Source organism: Pipistrellus hanaki (assembly GCF_964339955.1).
Source record: "Pipistrellus hanaki genome assembly, chromosome: 18".
NCBI classification, from domain to species: domain Eukaryota; kingdom Metazoa; phylum Chordata; class Mammalia; order Chiroptera; family Vespertilionidae; genus Pipistrellus; species Pipistrellus hanaki.
The window spans coordinates 13,817,396-13,838,601 of record NC_140520.1 but is presented as its reverse complement, the minus strand read 5'-3'; the positions used below and the strand labels follow the sequence as shown (position 1 = coordinate 13,838,601).

General features: G+C 54.6%; 2 protein-coding genes across 4 annotated transcripts; one reads left to right on the top strand and one right to left on the bottom strand.

Moving 5' to 3' along the window:
* Window positions 1–102: 102 nt before the first annotated feature.
* LAMTOR2 (late endosomal/lysosomal adaptor, MAPK and MTOR activator 2) lies at window positions 103–3,711 on the bottom strand. The gene is made up of 4 exons (XM_084866930.1): window positions 3,538–3,711; window positions 3,072–3,234; window positions 508–597; window positions 103–304 (listed from the first exon to the last, which is right to left on the bottom strand). The coding sequence occupies exons 1-4, from the start codon at window positions 3,603–3,605 to the stop codon at window positions 248–250; spliced, it is 378 nt and encodes a 125-aa protein (XP_084723056.1). The 5' UTR covers window positions 3,606–3,711; the 3' UTR covers window positions 103–247.
* A 1,021-nt stretch (window positions 3,712–4,732) lies between these two features.
* Window positions 4,733–20,734, top strand: UBQLN4 (ubiquilin 4). 3 transcript variants are annotated; one of them, XM_084866792.1, is made up of 11 exons: window positions 4,733–4,909; window positions 6,628–6,779; window positions 7,282–7,499; window positions 7,987–8,249; window positions 10,005–10,163; window positions 14,851–15,076; window positions 16,276–16,415; window positions 16,890–16,973; window positions 17,106–17,221; window positions 17,405–17,588; window positions 18,950–20,734. In XM_084866792.1, the coding sequence occupies exons 1-11, from the start codon at window positions 4,793–4,795 to the stop codon at window positions 18,977–18,979; spliced, it is 1,689 nt and encodes a 562-aa protein (XP_084722918.1). In that variant the 5' UTR covers window positions 4,733–4,792; the 3' UTR covers window positions 18,980–20,734. The 3 variants fall into 3 exon arrangements, with proteins under 3 accessions (XP_084722918.1, XP_084722917.1, XP_084722916.1); XM_084866791.1 differs by having other exon boundaries at window positions 4,734–4,900; window positions 19,088–20,734; XM_084866790.1 differs by having other exon boundaries at window positions 4,734–4,909; window positions 19,088–20,734.
* The last annotated feature ends 472 nt before the right edge of the window (window positions 20,735–21,206 follow it).

The window sequence follows — 21,206 nt, the reverse complement described above, 5'->3', positions numbered from 1 at the left end:
GGCGTGCAGGAGGCAACCAATGCATGTTTCTTTCTCATCGATGTTTCTATCGCTCTCTCCCACTCCCTTCCTCTCTAAAGTCCATAAAAACATTAAAAAAAATACACATGACAGGAGTGAAATTTATTCTTGGAAAAAACAAAGTCCCCTTCTTCCCCCCACAGTCCAGGAAGGGGTCCCCAGGGGCCTTGCCCCTCCAAATAGTCATCTCTCTCTCTCGTCTGGCTCCTACTTCCGTCCATGCCCATTACGATGCTGCTACTTGGGTGAGGGGCTCCTCCAGGTACTGCACCAAGGCCTGGGCCTGCGAGAGGGGGAGGAGAATCAGTGCCACCCAGGGCCTGCCCGGAGAGGGGTCCCAAACCCAGGCAGACTCCCGATGCGGGGAACCCAGCCCCTAGCCCACCACAAGGACTGGGTGACGTGAGGAAGGTGGGGGGGGAATGGGCGTAGTGATGAAGAACAAAGGCCAGGCCTAGGGTGGCAGAGGGATGGGTACATACACACCTTCGCCTTGAGCATTCCGAAGCCAACAGTCTCCTTGGCGTACATGCACAGCAGAAGGTTGGCCACGCGGGTGATGGCGACGCGGCCCTCCTGGGGGGGTGACATCACAGGATGGGACATTCTGCTCGGCACCCTTCGCTCCCTCTTTCCTCGAGGAGTCCTCTTGAGGGAGACTCTATCCTCCTTCCCTGCCCTGGGCACAGCCAGGAGCTATGGTCACAGCCCTGGCCATGGGGTCCTACACTCAGATCAGCCTTAGCACAGCTACCTACAGACTGAGTTACCCTGGGAAACTAACCTCTCAGAAGCTCAGGTTCTCCTTCTGTAGCCAGCGGGTGAGGGTGCTAGTACACAGGAAGGAGTTTTGGATCTGCAGAGAGCTATCCCAATGGGGGATGTCATTATTATGGGTTCACCCCCGAGACACTGTAAGGGGCTTGAAAGCGGTAATCCAACATATTTTTCCTCTTTCCCCATGGCAACGTTTTTCAGACTGTAGGTCTGACCCCAGAGTTAAGATCAATATTAAAAGATAAAGAAGCCGAAACCAGTTTGGCTCAGTGGTAGAGCGTCGGTCTGCGGACTGAAAGGTCCCAGGTTCGATTCCGGTCAAGGGCATATACCTTGGTTGCGGGCATATCCCCAGTAGGGGGTGTGCAAGAGGCAACTGATCGATGACTCTCTCTCATCGATGTTTCTAACTCTCTATCTCTCTCCCTTCCTCTCTGTACAAAAATCAATAAAATATATATATTAAAAAAATAAAAAAAATAAAAATAAAAAAAGATAAAGGAAGCCTGGCAGGCATGGTTCAGTGGTGGAAGGTTGACCTCTGAACTAGGAGGTCACAGTTCCATTCCTGGTCAGGGCATATGCCTCCGTTTCAGGCTCGACCCCCAGTGGGGGGTATGCAGGAGGCATCCAGTCAGTGATTTTTTTCTCATAATTGATATTTCTATCTCTCTCTCCCTCTTCCTTCCTCTCTGAATTAAATAAAATTATTTAAAAAAAAAAAAAAGAAAGAAAGAAAAAGAAGAGAAATTAAGTGCATTGCATGTAGTAAGGGAAGTACTGTTTCATGAGACTTTTGTTTTTGGGGGGTATATGTGTGGACCATGCTCTGACTTAAAATGTGTTTCTTATGGCTGGGTTGTGGCCAAACGTTTAAAAGTGACTGCCGCCCTGACTAATTTGGCTCAGTGGATAGAGCGTTGGCCTGCGGACTCAAGGGTCCCAGGTTCAATTCCGGTCAAGGGCATGTACCCTGGTTGCGGGCACATCCCTAGTAGGGGTTGTGCAGGAGGCAGCTGATCGATGTTTCTAACTCTCTATCCTTCTCCCTTCCTCTCTGTAAAAAATTAATAACATATGCTTAAAAATAAAAGCAACTGCCTTATAGCACCAACTCTAGAACAGGTACCCAGTAGGAGTCATTAGTTGAACTGAAATGCATCCGTGGTTGGGCAGGGGGTGAGAGAGAGGTAGGCAGCTGAGTTACAGTGGAAATCCTTTACTCCTGGGGCCTTTCCAGTTTGGCTCAGCTAACCCTCCCTCGGTAACCGCCGTGTGCTGGGAGTCGGGTGCTGCACCCCTGCTTCTCCGGCCTCACCTCCTAACAGCGTCTCCCAGTCTCAGGCCACTCCACCCACACCGGCCGTGTGATCCTCCTCCTGCCCCATTTTGCCTCACGGTTTTTGCACCTGCTGTTCTGTCAGAACTGTTTCCCCCCACACAGCCACATGGCTTGCCAACTGCCTTCAAATCTATGATAAAATGTCACTTTTTCAGGAAGACGGTCCCTGGCCCATGTCCCCCTCTATCTCACTTCCTTGCTTCATTTCTCCCCATAGCATTTTCAATAACTAATGCACCGCATACTTTTTAAACTTACACATTTTACAAAACATATTGACAAACTTATTTTACGAAACATACACATTTTGCTTATTTTAAGACGTAAAACTGTAAACAGCTTTTGTCTGTCTGGTTGCTCCCCCCCCCCCCCCCCCCGTTAGAACACTGCAGGGACCTAAGTATTTGTCGACTGAACAAAAGTGAGTCATAGCTTCTGTTTCCAAGAAGCTCATAACTTCCCTTGTGAACTTGGGAACGGCCACTTCCCTTTTCTGGACTTCATCTCCTTTCTCTGTAAAACGAAGGGATTAGACAAGGGTTTGGAGACTCTCAATGAATCTGGGAGGCCAACACTTGGTGTGCACCTCACTCTACAGTTTCTATCTCCACTCTTATTTGGTCTTCACAACAACCCTGTGAGTTGGTGGGGGGCAAGGGGAGTGGCGGGGGTTTAGGTAAGGAAGGGAGGTTAAATAACTTAAGCAAAGTTCCACAGATGGTAAGTGGCTGGCTGAGACCACAACTCCAGGTAGATGCTGGATCCAGGGCTCCTTCCTCACCACTTGATGCATAAGACCCTGCCTAGTATAAACGCTGCTGGTGCTACATCTTAGCAATCGTCCATAGATCCCAACCATCCAGGATGGGGTACAGGTCACCCCCGGGGGATCCCCTTTGGGGACCAGAGGAAGTGGCTCCTCTCTCCATACCATGCAGTCCATGAGGATGAATTTGAGATTGTCTTCATTAAATGCTTGATTCCCGTTGCGGTCGTAAGCGGCCCAGATGTTGCTGGCGATGGCTGCGGTGACCCGTGCGTCAGTGTCCCCGTAACCAGAGTAGGCCAGCAGAGATCCCTCGTTATTCAGCAGCCTGGAGCGAGGGACAGGGAGGGACAGCGACGTGCTCAGTATGGGGAGTGAAAGGCATGGGTTCCCATCACAGTCCCCGCCACTGACGCTTCTAGAAAGCAAGGGTCCGAGCTGAGTGTGTCCTGGAATGTGACCCAAGCACCCAGCATGGCAATTTCCATCTTCCTGAGGGGCCCTCCATGCCAGCTGCCCGAGCTGCTGCCCTTTCCCTTCCCCGAGATCCTTCCCCTCGCCATCCCTCCCTCAGAGAGCCGCGCGCTGCCCTACTCCGGTGCTCGCCACTAGGTCCTCGGCCCACACTCACAAGGTGCTCTGGACACCTCCAGTGTTGGCTTGGCTTAGCACCTGGGTCAGAGCCTTGGGACGCAGCATGCCTGCGATTCCTAAGCCTGGACTCTCGCACCTAGAGACCCTCGAATTGCCTCCTGCGGGGCTCCGCCAGCCGCTTCCGGTACTGCCCTGCTCCAAAGCGCTCTGGGAATTGTAGTTTCCCGGCCTGGCTTTATGGTTCTGCGTCCGCCCCGCCCCGCCCCGCCCCGCCCCGCCGCGCGCGCCACTGGGAATTGTAGTTCCTTGAGGCCTCGCGAGGCACCCTGGGAACGATAGTTCGCCTTTCCACGGAGACCAAACGGTTATGGGGGACGCGGGGGGAGAGGGGAGTGAAAGGACCGTGGCGGTATCGGAAGACCATTGAACTCCTTCGGGAGAGAGAAAAGTTATCATGTTCGCTTCATAATCCACGAGCCAGCAATTTTTTTTTTTAAAATCCCTATATGTGTCAGGCTCACCTTTGGTTATTTTCAAAGTGATTTTCTGCCTTGTGCACCATCCTATGATAAGGGGTAAGGGCTACTGAGGACGCCGAGGCTCGGGAGGGTCACGCGGGCAAAGCCCTGTCTCTGGAACCCGAACTGAGATTTTGGGGGGACGCGCCGAAGGGGAGGAGGTCAGCCTCCCGGGGCAGAGGCCCCGGGCCCAGGAAGGACTTGGGTTTCCCGAGAAGGAACGGCCAGCTTCCGCCCGGAGCGGAGAGAAGGAGGCGACACAGAGAACCCTTTGTCCCGCCGCGGGCATGGCCTGCCGGGCGCAGGGGCAGCGGTGGCCGGACGGGCTGCGGCGGGGTTCGCGCCCTCCGATGGGCCTGGTCTCCCGCGGGGAGCTGGCCCCACCCCCAAACTCCCCCCGTGAGGGCCCCGCCCCGCCCCGCCCGCCCGGGCCTCCGGGGTCAGCGGCCCCCGAGGCCGTGTCCGGCTGCGGGACCCGGGCTCCGCCGCGGGCGGCCGCGGCTGCAGTGGCCCTCCCTGGCCGCCCGGGGCGCTGTGGCCGCGGCTGGCCCGAAGTGGGCGGCGGAGCCCGGGGGAGGAAGGGGAGGGGAGGAGAGGAGAGGAGAGGGAAAGGGAGGGAGGGGACGGAGGGGAGGGAGGGGAGCGGAGACGGGGTAGCTGGAGGCGCCCGAGCCGAGCCGGGTCAGCGGGGCGGGCGGGGAGGAGCGGGAGGAGGAGGGGGAGGAGGAGGAGCCGGGGCGTGCTGGCGGGCGGCCGGGTGGCGGCGGCGGCGGCATGGCGGAGCCGAGCGGGGCCGAGACGAGGCCCCCCATTCGGGTCACCGTCAAGACCCCCAAGGACAAGGAGGAGATTGTGATCAGCGATCGCGCCTCGGTCAAGGAGGTAGTCCAGGTGGGGGTGGGGGTGGGGGTGGGGTGGGGCGGGGAGGAGGGGCCCGCGGGTCCGCGGAGGGGGGGTGGCTCCGGACGGGCCGGAGGGCCGGGGGGAGGCGGGCGGGGCCCGGCGGGCGCTCGGGGGAGCGGGGGGGAAGGGGCGGCGCGCGGGGGGCGGTCTGCGGGCGATCTGGGGGGGCGCGGCGCGCGGCGGGGATGGGAGACCCGGGTTTGCCTGGTGGCCTGGGCTGGGGGCGTGGTGGAGGGTGGGGTGGGGACACCTTGCGCTGGGAACGGTGGGGGGGGGGGAGTGTTTGAGGGGAGCGTGCGCCCGGGGTTCCTGGTCGGAGGTCGAGGCTGAGGGGGGGGCGGGCAAAGTGCTGAGCCCGCAGCGCCGTCGGGGGGCGCCACTGTGCGCCCGCGAGACCGCTCCGCGTGCTGCGGACGGGTCGGAGGGGGCAGGGTGTCCCTCCGCCCGGGTCCCTCTTGCTGATTCAAACCCTGGCGGTTCCGCGTGGCCCCCAGCCCCCCGGGTGCGCACATTGTGCAGTGGGTGTTCGGTGCAGTCGCGTGGAATGAGGGGATCGCGCCCGCGTCCGCCCCCTCCTTGTGGGTTTCACGGAGGCGGGGCTCTCGGCGGCCCTCGGGACGGAAGGGCATCTGGCCGCTGCCCCTGCCCGGCCAGGGCACGGTTTTTGTTCGGGTGCGATTTGGGGCTGGGGATGGGTTTGGGAGTCTTCATTTCCCAAGCCAGCCTTGAGTAGCATCACTGCCTCCCCCAGCCTTATAAAGTGACCACACTCCTGAATTTAAACATTGTCCCCTGCAAAGCTGGACTTGAAATCAGCTCACTTTTTTATTGATTTCAGAGAGGGAGGGAATGAGAGAGACAGAAACATCAATGATGAGCCGAAACCGGTTTGGCTCAGTGGTAGAGCGTCTGTCTGCCGACTGAAAGGTCCCGGGTTCCATTCTGGTCAAAGGCATGTACCTTGGTTGCGGGCACATCCTGGGTAGGGGGTGTGCAAGAGGCAGCTGGTCGATGTTTCTCTCTCATCGACGTTTCTAGCTCTCTATCTCCCTTCCTCTCTGTAAAATATCAATAAAATATATTTAAAAAAATAAAAGAAACATCAATGATGAGAGAGTATCACTGACCTGCTGCCTCCTGCTGGCCCCCCCACTGGGATCGAGCCCGCAACCTGGGCATGTGCCCCCAGACCAGAATCAAACCCGGGACCCCTCAGTCCACAGGCTGACGCTCCATCCACTGAGCCAAACCAGCCAGGGCACAGGACATACTCTTAACTCACGAATAGTTAGGTCCATAATAAATAACTGGGATCTAGTTGTTCCAAGCATGCTGGGGTGAGAGAGGGGAGAGAAACCTGGGGTCTGGGGAGAGAAGGCTGAGGGACACAGGGCCTGAGTCCAAGGCTGTTGCAGGAGCTGAGGCGGAGCGTTCCCTCCGAGGGAACCGGGCAGAGGGACTGAAGAAGGGGCGGGCAGCAGCAGGGCCTCCTGGGCTGGGAGAGCTGGGCGAGGAGCCTCCCCCGGGGCCATCTCCTGGGCGAGGAAAGGAGCTGCTCCCTGCAGCTGGAGGGATGGAGTCAGGAGCACAGAAGGGACTTCCCGCCTCGGGAGGGGGAGCCGAAGCATGCGGGGGCTCTTGGGGAGTCAGTCCCTGGTGGGTGGCGTCCAGGGGCCTTTGCAGTGACCTCTGCCTCTGGATCGCAGTTCAAAGAGGAGATCTCCCGGCGGTTTAAGGCTCAGCAGGATCAGCTGGTCCTGATCTTCGCCGGCAAGATCCTCAAGGACGGGGACACTCTGAGCCAGCACGGGATCAAGGACGGGCTCACCGTCCACCTGGTCATCAAGACCCCGCAGAAGTAAGTTCAGGAGAGGAGCGGGTCCAGCTTCCGACACTCCCGAACCCCCCTCCGCCCGGAGGACTAGACCAAGGCCGGGAAAGTGGCTCTGAGGGGGTTGCCAGGCAGGCTTATGGGCTCACCTGCAGGGGACCGGATCCTGACTTACACCTCCCGGGGGTGGGCCCAGCTTCTCCCTCCCTCTCTGATTTACTCACCGCCCCCTGGCATCACCCCACGCCAGCTTCAGTGTCTCTAGGACGCAGCCCGGGTTGGGGCGGTAGCTACTTTCTTGTGTTCCCATAAGCCAGTGTTTCCCAAACTTTTGACATACGTGTACCCCTTCTATAATTTTCGTAACGCTGAATGCCCCTCGTACTCATGAGAACGTAGAATTAGGCGCAGCTAAGCACGGTGCAGTGTATATCCCCACCAAACTCTTCCCGTAGCCCTGGGGGTACGCGTACCACACTTTGGGAAACACTGCACCGTGTAAGCTAAGACTTCCTTCCTCTGTCCTCAGGGCCCAAGACCCAGCTGCTGCCACTGCTTCTTCCCCCTCTACCCCGGAACCTGCCTCAGCACCCTCCACCACGCCCGCTTCACCTGCCACGCCGGCCCAGCCCTCCACCTCTGGCGGTGCCCCTTCGGACGCTGGCAGTGGAAGCCGGAGGAGCAGTGCGGGGGGTCCCTCCCCAGGGGCTGGGGAGGGCCCTCCCAATGCTACCACGTCCATACTCTGTAAGCCCCGAGGGACTGGGGGCGGGGAGAGCCCAGAGAAGGGAGAAGCATGGTCCCCACTCACGATCTGATGGGGCTGGAAGACCCCTGGACATAGGCCTGTCCAGTTAGGGGGAGCGTGGGGCAAAGGCTAGAGTGGGGGGGAATGGGCTGGAGATATGGGGAGCCAGGGGTGAAGACGTTGTAGGTGGGACAGAAGTGGGTCCAGCAGTAGTCAGTTGGGGGATATTGATTTACTACTCACTCACCAGGCCATCAGGGGGTGCCCTCTGTGCCCAGGACTATGCCGGCTCCCAGCCTCTGCCACCAAGGAGGCTCAGCCTGGCAGGCTGACATCTCTGCCAGCAGGTTCAGGGCCGGGGCTGTGGGAATGCCCCGGAAAGGGAGTGTGAGAAGCAGAGGGCCCGCCCCGGAGACCGGAACTCAGTGCTCTGACCAGGCGGGGGCGGGCTCCCGCCGCAGACCGTGACCCTGCCTCCCCCCGCAGCTGGCTTTGGGGGCATCCTCGGCCTGGGCAGCCTGGGCCTGGGCTCCGCCAACTTCATGGAGCTGCAGCAGCAGATGCAGAGGCAGCTGATGTCCAATCCCGAGATGCTGTCGCAGATCATGGAGAACCCGCTGGTCCAGGACATGATGTCGAACCCGGACCTGATGCGCCACATGATCATGGCCAACCCGCAGATGCAGCAGCTGATGGAGCGGAACCCCGAGATCAGCCACATGCTCAACAACCCCGAGCTCATGAGGCAGGTGGGTGTGAGAGAGGCGGGGCGGGGGTGCCTGCCGGCCTTTCTTTCCCCACCTTGTCCTGCTTGGATTTGTTCGCTCATTTGTGCAGCAGCCGTGTTCTGCACACTTGGGTACAGTGATAAAAAGCACAGGCCTAGCTTTTCAGGAGCTCCTGGTCTTAAAGAAAAACTGGACAAGTAGCTGAAACCAGTTTGGCTCAGTGGATAGAGCGTCGGCCTGCGGACTGAAGGGTCCTGGGTTCGATTCCGGTCAAGGGCATGTACCTTGGTTGCGGGCACATCCCCAGCGGGAGGTGTGCAAGTGGCAGCTGATCCATGTTTCCCTCTTTCTCATCAATGTCTCTAGCTCTCTATCCCTCTCCCTTCCTCTCTGTAAAAAATCAATAAAATATGTATTTTTAAAAAGGGACAAGTAAGCAGACAGTGATAATGCAGTACGATCAGTACTGTCGTACGGATAGTCACAGGGTCCCCGGGAGCTCAGAGAGGAGGCTCCAAGGAAGCCTCCGAGAGTAAATGCCACCCACACTGAGCCAGAGGAAGAGCCAATGGACAGCAGAGCCAAGGCCTGGGGGTAAAAGAGAGCAGGGTATTTATTCGGGGAGCCCTGAGGATGGCCAGGGCCGGAGAGCGGGGGAGACCCAGGTAAGGCAGTTCGGTGTTGGTCTCTGGGAGCTCTGGCTCACGGCCCGTCCGCCAGGGGCCAGGGAGAGACAGCCTCAGCCGCACTGTGGGCACGCGTGCCGGACTCGCCAGGCGATGAGCTTCATTAGGACAAGGATTTGCAAGTGTTTTGTTCACTGTCTAGGACAGTGCCTGGTATATTCGTAGTCACTCAGTAAATTATTGAATAACTGAATTATGGGACAAGAGATCAGAGTCATGGCTTAGACATAAGGGTATCGTAGAAGAGTGTGGAGCAAATTTGGGAAGAAGAACAGGGAAGGAATTGGATGGGAGAAGACAGCCGTGCTCGTGTTTTCTGTCATGTACTGCCGTCCCCTGGAATTGCCACAGGCTGTTCTTTATTGAGAGTGAGCCATTGGCACGAGAGAAAGCCCCATCCTCCCGTGTAGTCAGGCCAGAGACCTGGGGAGGGGAGTTCAAGGGTGTCGGTAGCATTGCCCCAGCTCGAATCCTTTCCCTTCTCAACGTATCTTTTACCAGGAGGCAGAGTTGGTGTTGGCCAGACAGACTGACCTGGCCTTGACAGCTGCCTCCACCACCAACTGGCTGTGAGTCCCAGGCAGTGAGTCTCTGAGCCTATTTTTTCTTCTGCAAAATCGGAGCAGAGATACTTACTTGGGACTATTACTGAGATTAAATGACTTGAGTTCTGTAAATTAGTTCAAGGCCGGTATGGAGTAGGTGCTCGAGAGATGTTAACTTTTGTTTCTGCCTCCTCCCCTTTCCCATGTCCATTCTTACTCAATATCCCTCCCTGTGCTCCCTGACCCCTGGCCCCTGACCCCCTGTGGGCCCCCTGATCCTGAAGGAGGGAAGCTGCTGCTGGGATCCCTCCTGTGATCATTGTATCTCACTGGAACAGGCCAACTAGATGCCCACAAGGAAGGTGGTTGGGACCAGAGTGACAGGAAGGAAGGAAGTCTAGTCGACCCTATTCTCTGCCACAGGAGGGCAGACCCTGGCCCCTGGCCCCTGGTCCTGATGCAGGCGTCCTCCTCAGGCCCATCCTTTGCAGGCTTGGTGCTCACTGGTTCTGGGGCCCATTCTGTCCCTCTGCCTTCCCCGCCAGACGATGGAGCTCGCTCGAAACCCAGCCATGATGCAGGAGATGATGAGGAACCAGGACCGGGCCCTCAGCAACCTGGAGAGCATCCCCGGAGGGTATAACGCCCTCCGCCGCATGTACACCGACATCCAGGAGCCCATGTTCAGCGCTGCCCGGGAGCAGGTGGGCCAGGGTCTGGGCGTCAGGCGGGCTGTCTGGCCAAGGTCCCCCAGCTCCAGACCCAGGAGCGCCTGGGGTGCTGTCTGCTCCTCTTTCTAGTCCCACCCTCCACCCCTGAGGGTGGGGCTAGGCTTGGAAATGGTTCCCATAATGCATAGTCAGGGTGGTCCAACGTGGCATGGGACTGAGGCACCGGGGCAGCATGTAGCAGAGTTCCCCGGGGAAGTGGGTGAGGCATAGAGGCCAAGGGGTTTGATGTTGTTCTGACGAACTTCTGGCACCAGGGGCTCGAAGGTTGTGGTCAGGCCTGGGGTCAAACAGCTGATCCCAGCACAGTGTCTCAAGTGTGGTCCAGAGATCACCTGTGGTAGAATCGCCTGAGGAGCTGGTTAATGATGAGGTTCCGGGTCCCTCCCTTTGAGCTACTAAAGGACACAATCTCTGGAGTCAGCCTCTAAGAGTATGCATTTTTAAACTTAAAACAAACAAAAAATTTAATTGATTTTAGAGAGGAAGGGAGAGGGAGAGAGAGATAGAAACATCAGTGAAGAGAATCCTTGATCAGCTGCCTCCGGCATGCCCTCTACTGGGAATTGAGCCCACAACCTGCAACCCGGGCACATGCCCTCCCCCCTCCCCAATCCAATTGTGACCTGGTTCAACCACTGGGCCACACCAGCCAGACTGGGAATATGCACTTTAAAAAATGCTTTATGAATTCTTCCCAAATGTACAACAAATGTAGATAAAAATAGAGCGTTCTGTCAGATCCATGTTGCCCTAACATGTTGCCATATATAGTTTCAGTGCCTCTTTTGGTTTGTGTGTTTTTTTAAGTTTAATTTACATCAAATACATGTACATGTTTCAAAATTCAAAAGGTACACAAAGTAAACAAAAGGCCATTTAAAAAGCTTGGAAAGGCTGAAACCGGTTTGGCTCAGTGGATAGAGCGTCGGCCTGCGGACTGAAAGGTCCCAGGTTCGATTCCAGTCAAGGGCATGCACCTTGGTTGCGGACACATCCCCAATAGGGAGTGTGCAAGAGGCAGCTAATCGATGATTCTCTCACATCGATGTTTCTAACTCTATCCCTCTCTCTTCCTCTCAGTAAAAAATCAATAAAATATATTTAATAAATAAATAAATAGCACGGAAAGGAATACAATACAAAAGGGATCCCACCTTCTTCTCCGACCACTTCCTTCTTAGCCCAAGTTAATGACTGTTGCTAATGTTTTGTATATTTTCCTGTACATATTTAACATTTGCAAGTAAGACATTACAGTTAGAATAGCAGCCTTCTCTCTGGTCTTCTTTCCTTCTCCAGAGCTACCTGCCACCCTGAAGTTGGTGTTTGTCATTTTGATTACTTATATATGTATCCATAAGTAATCTATAGTTTTGTTTTGCATATTTTTCAACCTTCTAGAAGTGGGATCATGTTGTTCATATGATTTTTAACTTGCTTGTTAAGCATTTTAAAAAAGTTTTATTGAAGGGTAAATCAGTGACAGAAAGGTGCACGTAAGTGTACAGCTGGGTGGATTTCCACAGACTGAACCCCTCCCGCAGCCAGAGCTCAGGCGGGAGGGGGGCTCTCACGTCACTTTTTCCCTGTGGAAAGGAAAAGGCACCGTATCCTGAGTGGCCCCTGACACCGAACAGGTTCCTGGTTCATGCCGCCTCTGTCCTGCACCAAGGCTCCACAAATGAGCGCATGTCTTTCTGGCTCTGCTCAGTCCCACTGGTCCATCTGTCTGTCCCTGCAGTGCTACTATATTGTCTTATTTAAGCCTGGACATCTGGTGGAGCGAATCCCCCACCTTATTCTTTTTTTTAAAATATATTTTATTGATTTTACAGAGAGGAAGGGAGAGAGATAGAAACTTAGAAATATCGATGAGAGAGAAACATCGATTAGCTGCCTCCTGCATACCCTCCCCTGGAGATGTACCTGCAACCAAGGTACATGCCCTTGACCAGAATCGAACGTGGAATTCCTGAGTCCACAGGGGGAGGCTCCATCCACTGAGCCAAACCGGTTAGGGCCCCCACCTTATGCTTTTTTTTTCTTTTCTTTTTTTTAAAATATATTTTATTGATTTTTTACAGAGAGGAAGAGAGAGAGATAGAGAGCTAGAAACGTCGATGAGAGAGAAACATCGACCAGCTGCCTCCCGCACACCCCCTACCGGGGATGTGCCCGCAACCAAGGTACATGCCCTTGACCGGAATCGAATCTGGGACCTTTCAGTCCACAGACCAACGCTCTACCACTGAGCCAAACCGGTTTCGGCCCCACCTTATTCTTAACATCATCTTGTTATTTTGGAGATTGCTCTTTCAAATTTTAGAAACTGCTTGTAGGGATCAACTATGAATTTTTAAAGGAATTTGTTTATTTATTTTAAATGTTATTTAAGTATTTAATTTATTATTTTTTAAAATATATTTTATTGATTTTTTTACAGAGAGGAAGAGAGAGGGATAGAGTCAGAAACATTGATGAGAGAGAATCATCAATCAGCTGCCTCCTACACACCCCCCACTGGGGATGTGCCCGAAACCAAGGTACATGCCCTTGACTGGAATCGAATCTGGGACCTCTCAGTTGCAGGCTGATGCTCTATCCACTGAGCCAAACCTGTTTCAGCTTAAGTATTTAATTTAAAATGTACATCAAAGTAATGCATTCACCTAGTTAAAAAAAAATCAAGTAGTTGAGAGAAGCTGAAAACAAGCACCCCAGTTAATTCTGATGCACACTGAGGTGTGCGAGCCACCGGCTTAGCTAAGGCACACAGCAGTTGGCATCCACAAACCTGGGTTCGAATACCTGCTTCACCATTGGGTGGTGATGTGGTTTTAAGTGAGTTTCCTTACTCCTCTCAGCCTTGGCGCCCTCATTTCCACATGGAAGCAACATATTACCACAGAGTTTCTCATTTTGGTCTCAAGATCCCTTTATACTCTTAAAAATTATTGAGGACCTCCTAATGCATTGGTTTTCATGGCTTAGATCTGATATTCACTGTATGTAAAATTAAAACTAAGAAAATTTTTAAATGCTTATTAATTCATTTAAAAATAACAATAAATTCATTACATTAACATAAATAGCATATTTTTTTAAAAAAATAACTTTATTTTCCAAATCAGAACTTAGAGGAAAAAGTGGCCCTATTATGTTTTTGTTGTTGCTTTTTTATTATGCGGCATTTTTGTGTGTTTTTTTGTTGATTCCTGTATGTGCCTTGACCAGGGATCGAACCTGTAACACTGGCATATTGGGACGACACTCTAACCAACTGTGCTATCTGGCCAGGGTGTTGTTTTACATTTTTCCAGATCTCTTTAATGTCTGGCTACAAAGCAGCTGGATTCTCAGATCTGCTTCTGCATTCAGTCTGCTGCAGTGTCACATGTTATGTATGCAGTCCTTGGAAAACTCCACTCAATACTCCTGAGAGAACAATAGTGAAAAATGCAAATAACATCTTAGAATTACAAAAAGAGTTTTGAACCTTTGAGGGGTCCTAGGACCACACTTTGAGAACTGACATATTGGAGGGATATTGTAAACATTACAATAAATGGCAGCTGTTCTCGCTATAGGGAGTTTAGAAATAGAGATTTAGTCCTTAGGGTATACCAGGAAGAACAAAACCGGGCCCCAAAGTTGGGTGCTAGTCAAGTTACCAGAACAGGAAATCTGAAACAGGGACAGAGACTGAGACCAAGGTGTACGAACTCTGGCCTGCAAGCCCCGTTATCTGAACAGGCAGCTGGTGAGGTGCAAGAACCACAGCTCAGAGCAGCAGAGTCCTTGGTGCTCCGTGGTCCCCATGACCCACTTTGAATAAACAGAAAAGTGAGTGGATGTGAAACTGCAAACTGTACGGTAGGGAGGGCTGAGGCTGCTCAGAGACCTGCTTAGGGCAGGACTGCCTAGGAACTCGGCAAAGAGGCTGAGCCAGGGAAGTGGGGCTGGGACTTCCCCAGCAAGCACACCCCTGGACAGAGGGAGGAGACCCAGGTGCTCCCTGAGGCAGCACCATCGATGGTCCAGACCCTGAGATAACCCTGCGTGACTTGGCGGGAGCCTGGTGCTGCGGGGGCCTGAGGCAGCTGGTCAGAGGAGATAGGCTGGGCGTGGGGGGAGGAGACCAAAGGCCTAGAGAGGGACGGAGCCCATGTAGGGACCCAGGCAGTGAGGGAGGAGGCTGGGGAGTTAGCGTTGGGCCAAGATGGTTGGAAAAGGGGAAACTGGAGGCAAATTGGCTTTGAAGGCAAAGCCAACACTTACTTACTGAGCACCTGCGAGTGTCAGGAGCAGGGTGCGGAGGGAGCCCAGTCTGTGCCTGAGGAGCGGAGGAGACCGCCTGGCTGCCCGCACACGGGGACGGTGTGTGTGAAGGACCGGGGAGCCCAGCGGAGACTGGAGACCGGATATTTAGCGCCACCAGGGGAGGGGACGTTTCCAGTGTCCTGAGGGCTTCAGCTGTCCAGTCCTGTAGGATGGGGTGGAGCTGCCCGTTGTGGGGCTAAAAATTGAGCCGAGGATTCCAAAGGTCTCAGATCTCTCCTTTTCCTGGGAAGGGGAGGCTACTAGGTGAGAGGAAAGAGGGGTGTAGCCCTTGTCCCTGCTTTGTTTCAGTCCTTAACCCGAACCCTTTCCCTCCTCCCAGTTTGGCAACAACCCCTTCTCTTCCCTGGCCGGGAACTCCGACAGCTCATCCTCCCAGCCTCTGCGGACTGAGAATCGAGAGCCCCTCCCTAACCCCTGGAGCCCCTCGCCCCCCGCCTCCCAGGCCCCCGGGTCCGGTGGGGAGGGCACCGGAGGATCGGGGACCAGCCAGGTGCACCCGACAGTCTCGAACCCCTTTGGGATCAATGCGGCTAGCCTGGGGTCAGGTATGTCCTAGGTGGAAGGAGCACAGTGGGTCTCCAGGGCAGTCTCTCTGGCCCAGGACTGAGTGGGGGTCATACTGTGTCCGAATGTGGAAGACAGGTGAGACTACGGGAGCCACAGAGGGCAGTGGCTCAACTAGGCCCTGATACCTTTGGGAGAGAACTAAGAATTGACTCACCAATAAGCCAGCCCCACCTTCTGAACTCTTTCAGCACGAGTGGTACTGTCCAGTGTCAGTGGGTCAGATGGGATGAGGGTATTGAGAGGAACCAGGGCAGACCCGGGGACACAGGGCAGATTGGGATGGGAGTGGGGGGTGCGTGCAGAGCTGCCATGCACAGGAGTGCAGGTTGTGACCTTACCACCTTGGGGAAGCCCATTTGTCTGGACTCTGGCTGTGTGTAAGACCCAGGGATGTCTCTGATAAATGTCCTGATTTCCCGGTTCCCTGGGGGACATCTTTTTGGGATAGTCCCTTCCCCTCTATGTGCTTCAGTTCCCTTATTTATAAAACAAGGGACTTGAACCTGACTCATGGTCTTAAAAGTGCGCCCTGAGTTCTGAGGCTCTGGGCCGTCCTCAGGATGAGAAAGGACCGAAGGGGAGAGGCTCATGCTTGGTTTCCGCCTGAGGTTTGGTTTGAGGAAAGTCTCTGTTGCTAAGACAAGTTTGAAAACCAAGGCTCTAAGTCAATGGCCGGCAAACTCATTAGTCAACAGAGCCAAATATCAACAGTATGATTGAAATTTCTTTTGCGAACCAAATTTTTTAAACTTAAACTTTTTCTAACGCCACTTCTTCAAAATAGACTCACCCCAGGCCATGGTATTTTGTGAAAGAGCCACATTCAAGGGGCCAAAGAGCCGCATGTGGCTCGTGAGCCGCAGTTTGCCAACCACGGCCCTAAGTGATATTTAGTCAAATACTTTTCGAACATTACCTGAGCTTGTGAAAGGGAGGGGGCGTGAATCAGAGCCAGTGTCCAGCTGGCTTGGCTTGTCCTCAGCAGAGTGGATGGGAGAGGGGCGGGCCAAAGCGGGGGTCGGGAGAGACGCCCTTGCCCAGAACCTGGGCGCCCCTGGTACCCTTGTCTCTCGGTTTTGTGAGCACTCGGTGTCGGAGGTGAGGCAGGTTGATGTGGCGTCTGGTTTCCATCTGGACCCCTTCTCTCCCGTCCGGTTTGTTTTCCTCCCCGCCTCAGGGATGTTCAACAGCCCGGAGATGCAGGCGCTGCTCCAGCAGATCTCCGAGAACCCGCAGCTGATGCAGACCGTGCTCTCCGCCCCCTACATGCGCAGCATGGTGCAGGCGCTCGCCCAGAACCCCGACTTCGCCGCTCAGGTAGGGGCTGTCCCGGGAGCATGGGGGCAGTTCCTGGGGGTCAGACACTCGGGGGCCAGCCTGCCTGGGTTTGTGTCTCAAGCATCAGCACGTCCTCGCTGTGTAAGCTAAGCGAGGAATCGAACCTCCAGCTTCCTCAGCTGTAAACCGGGAACAGCAGTTCCTCATAGGTTTGTGAGGATTAACGAGTTGATGCATCTCAAGTGCTTTGAACTTGGCCTCGCACATCGCGGGCACTGTGTGCTCGTCATGATCGGACCCGGGGCTGGGCAGCCTGGCTCCTGATGTCGTCGCTGCCCGGAGTATAGTTCTATTTCCTCTCGCTGTCCCACTTAGGCCTTCGGGATACTTTGAGGTCCTTGGAAAAGCTGGCCAGATTCCTGGCAGTGGTAGGGGTGCCGAGGGAGACTGAGGCTGTGGGGGATTCTTAGGGTGGGTAGGCCCAGGCCTCCCCTCCTACCTTGACCCCGGCAGATGATGGTGAACGTGCCACTGTTCGCGGGGAACCCCCAGCTCCAGGAGCAGCTTCGCCTGCAGCTCCCCGTCTTCCTGCAGCAGGTGAGCGAGGACCCCAGGGGGCGAGGGGGGGGGGGGGACCCTGACGCCCAAGGGGCGGAGCTTGGCCCTGGACTCAGCTGCTTCCTGTCTCCTGCCACCTTCCATTGCCTTTCTCTGCTCGTTTCCCACCAGATGCAGAACCCGGAGTCGCTCTCCATCCTTACCAATCCCCGCGCCATGCAGGCGCTGCTACAGATCCAGCAGGGATTGCAGACCCTGCAGACTGAGGCCCCCGGGCTGATACCCAGGTGAGGGCAGGAGGCAGGTGGGCAGCAAGGTTCTGGAGACTTCTCCCCTCAACCCCTCCCTCTGCCACCCCGAGCAGCCATGTGTCTGTTTTCCTGTTTCCTCCCATTGCTTTTCTTCCGGATCTCATGTTCCCATCCTTTCTCAGAGGCCGTCTCCCACCTTTCGGTCTCTCCTGTCTGCAGCCTTGGCCCCTTCGGGATGTCCCGGACCCTCGCACCCTCGGCAAGCAGCAACACCGGGCCTGCACCCGAGGCCCCCGCCTCCTCTCCAGCCCCCCCAGCCACGTCTCCCACGGGGGCTTCCAGTGCTCAGCAGCAGCTCATGCAGCAGATGATCCAGCTTTTGGCAGGAAGTGGAAACTCACAGGTACACGGGAGCGGGGCTGGTGCTGGAACCGCCGCTCCATCCTGGTGGTGTCTGGGGTCGCAGTAGAATGGAGGGAGCAGAGCAGGCTCTGGAGGCAGCCAGACCTGGCTTAGACCCTGGTCTGCCGCCTTCTAGCCTTGGGCAAGTGACTGATCTTCCCTCAGTTCAGTGTCCACAGCTGTAAAGAGGAGAAGAGAATAGTAATAGCACTTACCGTGAGCTCATTTAATTTACTTCTCACAACAGCCTTCGAGGGAGCTGTTATTACAAGTCCATGTTACAAAAGGAGAACACTGAAGCCCGGGCAGATTAAGGGGCTTGCTCAGGCAAAAGCCAGTGAGTAATGGAGCCATGATTCAAACCGAGGCATGCAGGCTCCAGGATTTACACTGTAACTACTGTGCTTTATCACTTCTACTCATACCATGGGATTCTTTCTTTTTTCTTTTTTTTCTCTTTTTGAAATATTTTTATTGATTTCAGAGAGGAAGGGAGAGGGAGAGAGAGATAGAAACATCAGTGATGAGAGAGAATCCTTGATCTGCTGCCTTCTGCATGTGCCCTACTGGCTATCAAGCCTGCAACCCAGGCATGTGCCCTTGACCAGAATTGAAACTGGGACCTTTTAGTCCTCAGCGCTGACGTTCTATCCACTGAGCAAAACTGGCTAGGGCCATGGGATTCTTTTGCTAATTAAATAGGCCTCCATCTCTGAGACCTGAGAGATGAGTTAACTACAGCCTGGGGTACAAAGTGGAGGCTAGGGGTTTGAGGGAGTGAGGATGACTTCGGGCAAACCTCTTAACCTTCCTCTGTCCTTTGTAACTCATCGGGAAAAGCCTGTCCATAGACAGGGAGGCAGGCCCAGTTCTGTGCAAATGCTGGACCAAGGGAGCGACAACGGGGAGCCCAGCTTAAGTCCTGCGGGTGCCCGGAGCACTGCGGGCAGCAGCCCGGGGGCCGTGACTGCTGGCTCCTTCAGCTCTGAGCCGTCTGGTCGTGATCTAGGCTGGTGCTTCATAAACGTGCTTGGGAAACACTCCTAGGAGGTGTTCCCAGGACTGTCAGATAGGAAAAGCCTTCCTCTTTTGTAAACAGCTGTTTGTGGATTGATTAACATTAAACAGATTCTTTCTCTCCTGCAGCCATTCTCTGGCCTTTCCTACGACTGTACGTGTGAGGATGGCTGGAGGGGGGTTAGAGGTGGTGGTTAGTACACATCTTATCCGCCACAGAGCATTTGGCGTGTGGAGTACCTGTTATCATCTCCGGACTGTTGATGGAACATGGTTAGGAATATAAGCTGACCTGTCTGTTACTTGAAATGTTGAGAAAGACGCCTCCACCTCATTGTTGCTCAGTTGTTTGCAGTTCACCACCTGCTCCATTGATTGGCCCTGAGGATGTTGGAGGAGACCTGCAGGTGTCTTCTCTTCATTGTAAACCCCCAGCTTCGGAAGTCGGTCCTGTGCCCGCTTCACAAGGCCTGTCCCCTGTAGGTGCAGACGCCAGAAGTGCGATTCCAGCAGCAGCTAGATCAGCTCAACGCCATGGGCTTCATCAACCGGGAGGCTAACCTGCAGGCGCTGATTGCCACAGGAGGGGACATCAATGCGGCCATTGAGAGACTCCTGGGCTCGCAGCTCTCCTGATCCTGTGGCCGTGCCGCCTGCTTCTCCCTTCCCTGGATGCCAGCCTCTGGTTCCTGTCCGCTCCTGCCCTCTGCAGCTTGTCATCCCTGTCCTCTCCCTGTCCTCTCAGACACAGGGTGGCTTCAGAGGCCTGGACCCCAGCCCTGTAGCTCCGCCTGAGAATTTTGGTTCTACTTCTACTTCTTACAGACTCTTCTCTCCTGCTCCAGCTGGAGCAGAACTGATTCACGGTCTTCACGGTTCTGTTGTTGGCCCCACAGCCGCCTTTGCAATCTTCACACCTCTCAGCGCAGCACCGAGGTGAACGAGGGACTCTCTGGTTAATGGGACATGGTCTTTCACCTGTACCGCTGGGGTTTTGCTTGTCTCATGTTTACTTTTGGTAGCTCTCTTCTTTCTGTCCCCATCCCCTCTCACCTCCAGCCTGCCCAGTGCTAGAACTTCATCCTCTGAAGGAGGGGCAGGTGAAGCAGGCTGAGATTTTCCTCCTCACCCCCCGAAGTGCTTTTTAATGGGTCTGTTGGGACTTCCAGGGGGAGGAAGATGCCTGTTCTTCCTGTCTGAAGGAGGAGATAAGACACAATCCTCTGAACGAGGAATTAACCAGCCCAACAGAGCCTGGTGCACAGGAGAAGGGCCTGAGATTTCTGGTTCAGGGTCGGCAGAGGAGACTTAGAGATGCTGATGTAGCTTGAGTTGAAAGGGGCTCAATGAAGCTAAGGGAGATGGCTCACAAGGGGCCATATTGGCTCCATTTCCTCAAACACACATGCTTATGTACACACACACACACACACACACACACATTTCCATGCACCCAGGACCTGTCTGTGTCCCCAGGTACCAGTGATCTGAGCCCCCCTTAAAAGACATGAAGTGGGTTGGGGTCTGGCTCGGCAGTGGGTGTGTGTGGTGGTGGCTGCATATGGGTTGAGTAGAAGTGGATTCTTGGCTCAGAGCTCCCCCACCAGAGAAATAGGCGAAAGGGCTAGTCTAGGGCAGGGATTTGTACGGCCCAGGGAGCTAGGTCCCTCGGGCCTCTGGATGCTGGGTAACCCAAGGGTAGTGTGGATTCTCCTTCTACCAGGACTCTGACCAGCACCCTCACACCCCCCTCCTGGTTGCTGCAGGGAATGGTAGAAGGGTCTTTCCGTCTAGAACCCCTGGCCCTAGCCCTTTGAGTTCTTCACGGTTCCCTCCAGGCCAGGAAGTTCTGTTTGAGAAGGAAAGGAGAGGCTGGCCATGCTGCCTTTGACCTGGAGTTGGACGTTAACTAGCTTGGAGCACAGAGGAGGCTCATAGCACCTCCTCTCTCTGCTCCTTAGCCAGCTGCTTGGGCCCATGGCGGAGAGTACGGAGGCATGAGAACAGAATTCTCTCCAAGTGGGAAAGGGTCCCAGGCACTCCAGAGAGGGTGTCTGCGTGGCTCCTCGCCATCCTTCCCTCAGCTCCCACACTGACCTTTGTAAATAAAGGGCGTGGTCTTTGTTGTGAGTGTGTCTTGGTGTTTGTTTTGGGGGGGGGGGGGGGAGACCAGCTGAAGACAACTTCTTTGTCTTAGAGAGTTTTATAAAGTGGATCTAGAGGAATTTGAAGTTCGGTTCACTTACCACAGATGTTAAGAAACATTGAAAGTTAAGGGATAACAGGTCATGGGATATTTATAACCCACGGTTTAGGAATGAGAAGGGTTGCATTTTTCCATTCCCCATCCCCAGACCATAAAATACCTGATTCCTCATCCTACCCTCCACTCCCACCCCCATTGGCCAATCTGGGAGAGGATTATATACTTTTGAAAAAATATATATTTTTATTGGTTTCAGAGAAGAATGGAGAGAGAAATATCAATGATGAGAATCATTGATCGGCTGCCTCCTGCATACCCCCTACTGGGGATTGAGCCACAACCAGGTATGTGCCCTTGACTGGAATCAAACCCGGGACCCTTTAGTCCACAGGCTGA

Excerpts from the sequence above, each read along its gene's own strand:
- LAMTOR2 (XM_084866930.1), bottom strand. The coding sequence starts at position 3,605 with ATGCTGCGTCCCAAGGCTCTGACCCAGGTGCTAAGCCAAGCCAACACT. Across the intron at positions 3,235-3,537 it reads GGAGGTGTCCAGAGCACCTT|GCTGCTGAATAACGAGGGAT; the intron begins GTGAGTGTGGGC and ends CCCTCGCTCCAG. Across the intron at positions 305-507 it reads TCGGAATGCTCAAGGCGAAG|GCCCAGGCCTTGGTGCAGTA; the intron begins GTGTGTATGTAC and ends CCCCTCTCGCAG.
- UBQLN4 (XM_084866790.1), top strand. The coding sequence starts at position 4,793 with ATGGCGGAGCCGAGCGGGGCCGAGACGAGGCCCCCCATTCGGGTCACC. Across the intron at positions 10,164-14,850 it reads TCAGCGCTGCCCGGGAGCAG|TTTGGCAACAACCCCTTCTC; the intron begins GTGGGCCAGGGT and ends CCCTCCTCCCAG. Across the intron at positions 17,589-19,087 it reads CAGGAAGTGGAAACTCACAG|GTGCAGACGCCAGAAGTGCG; the intron begins GTACACGGGAGC and ends TGTCCCCTGTAG.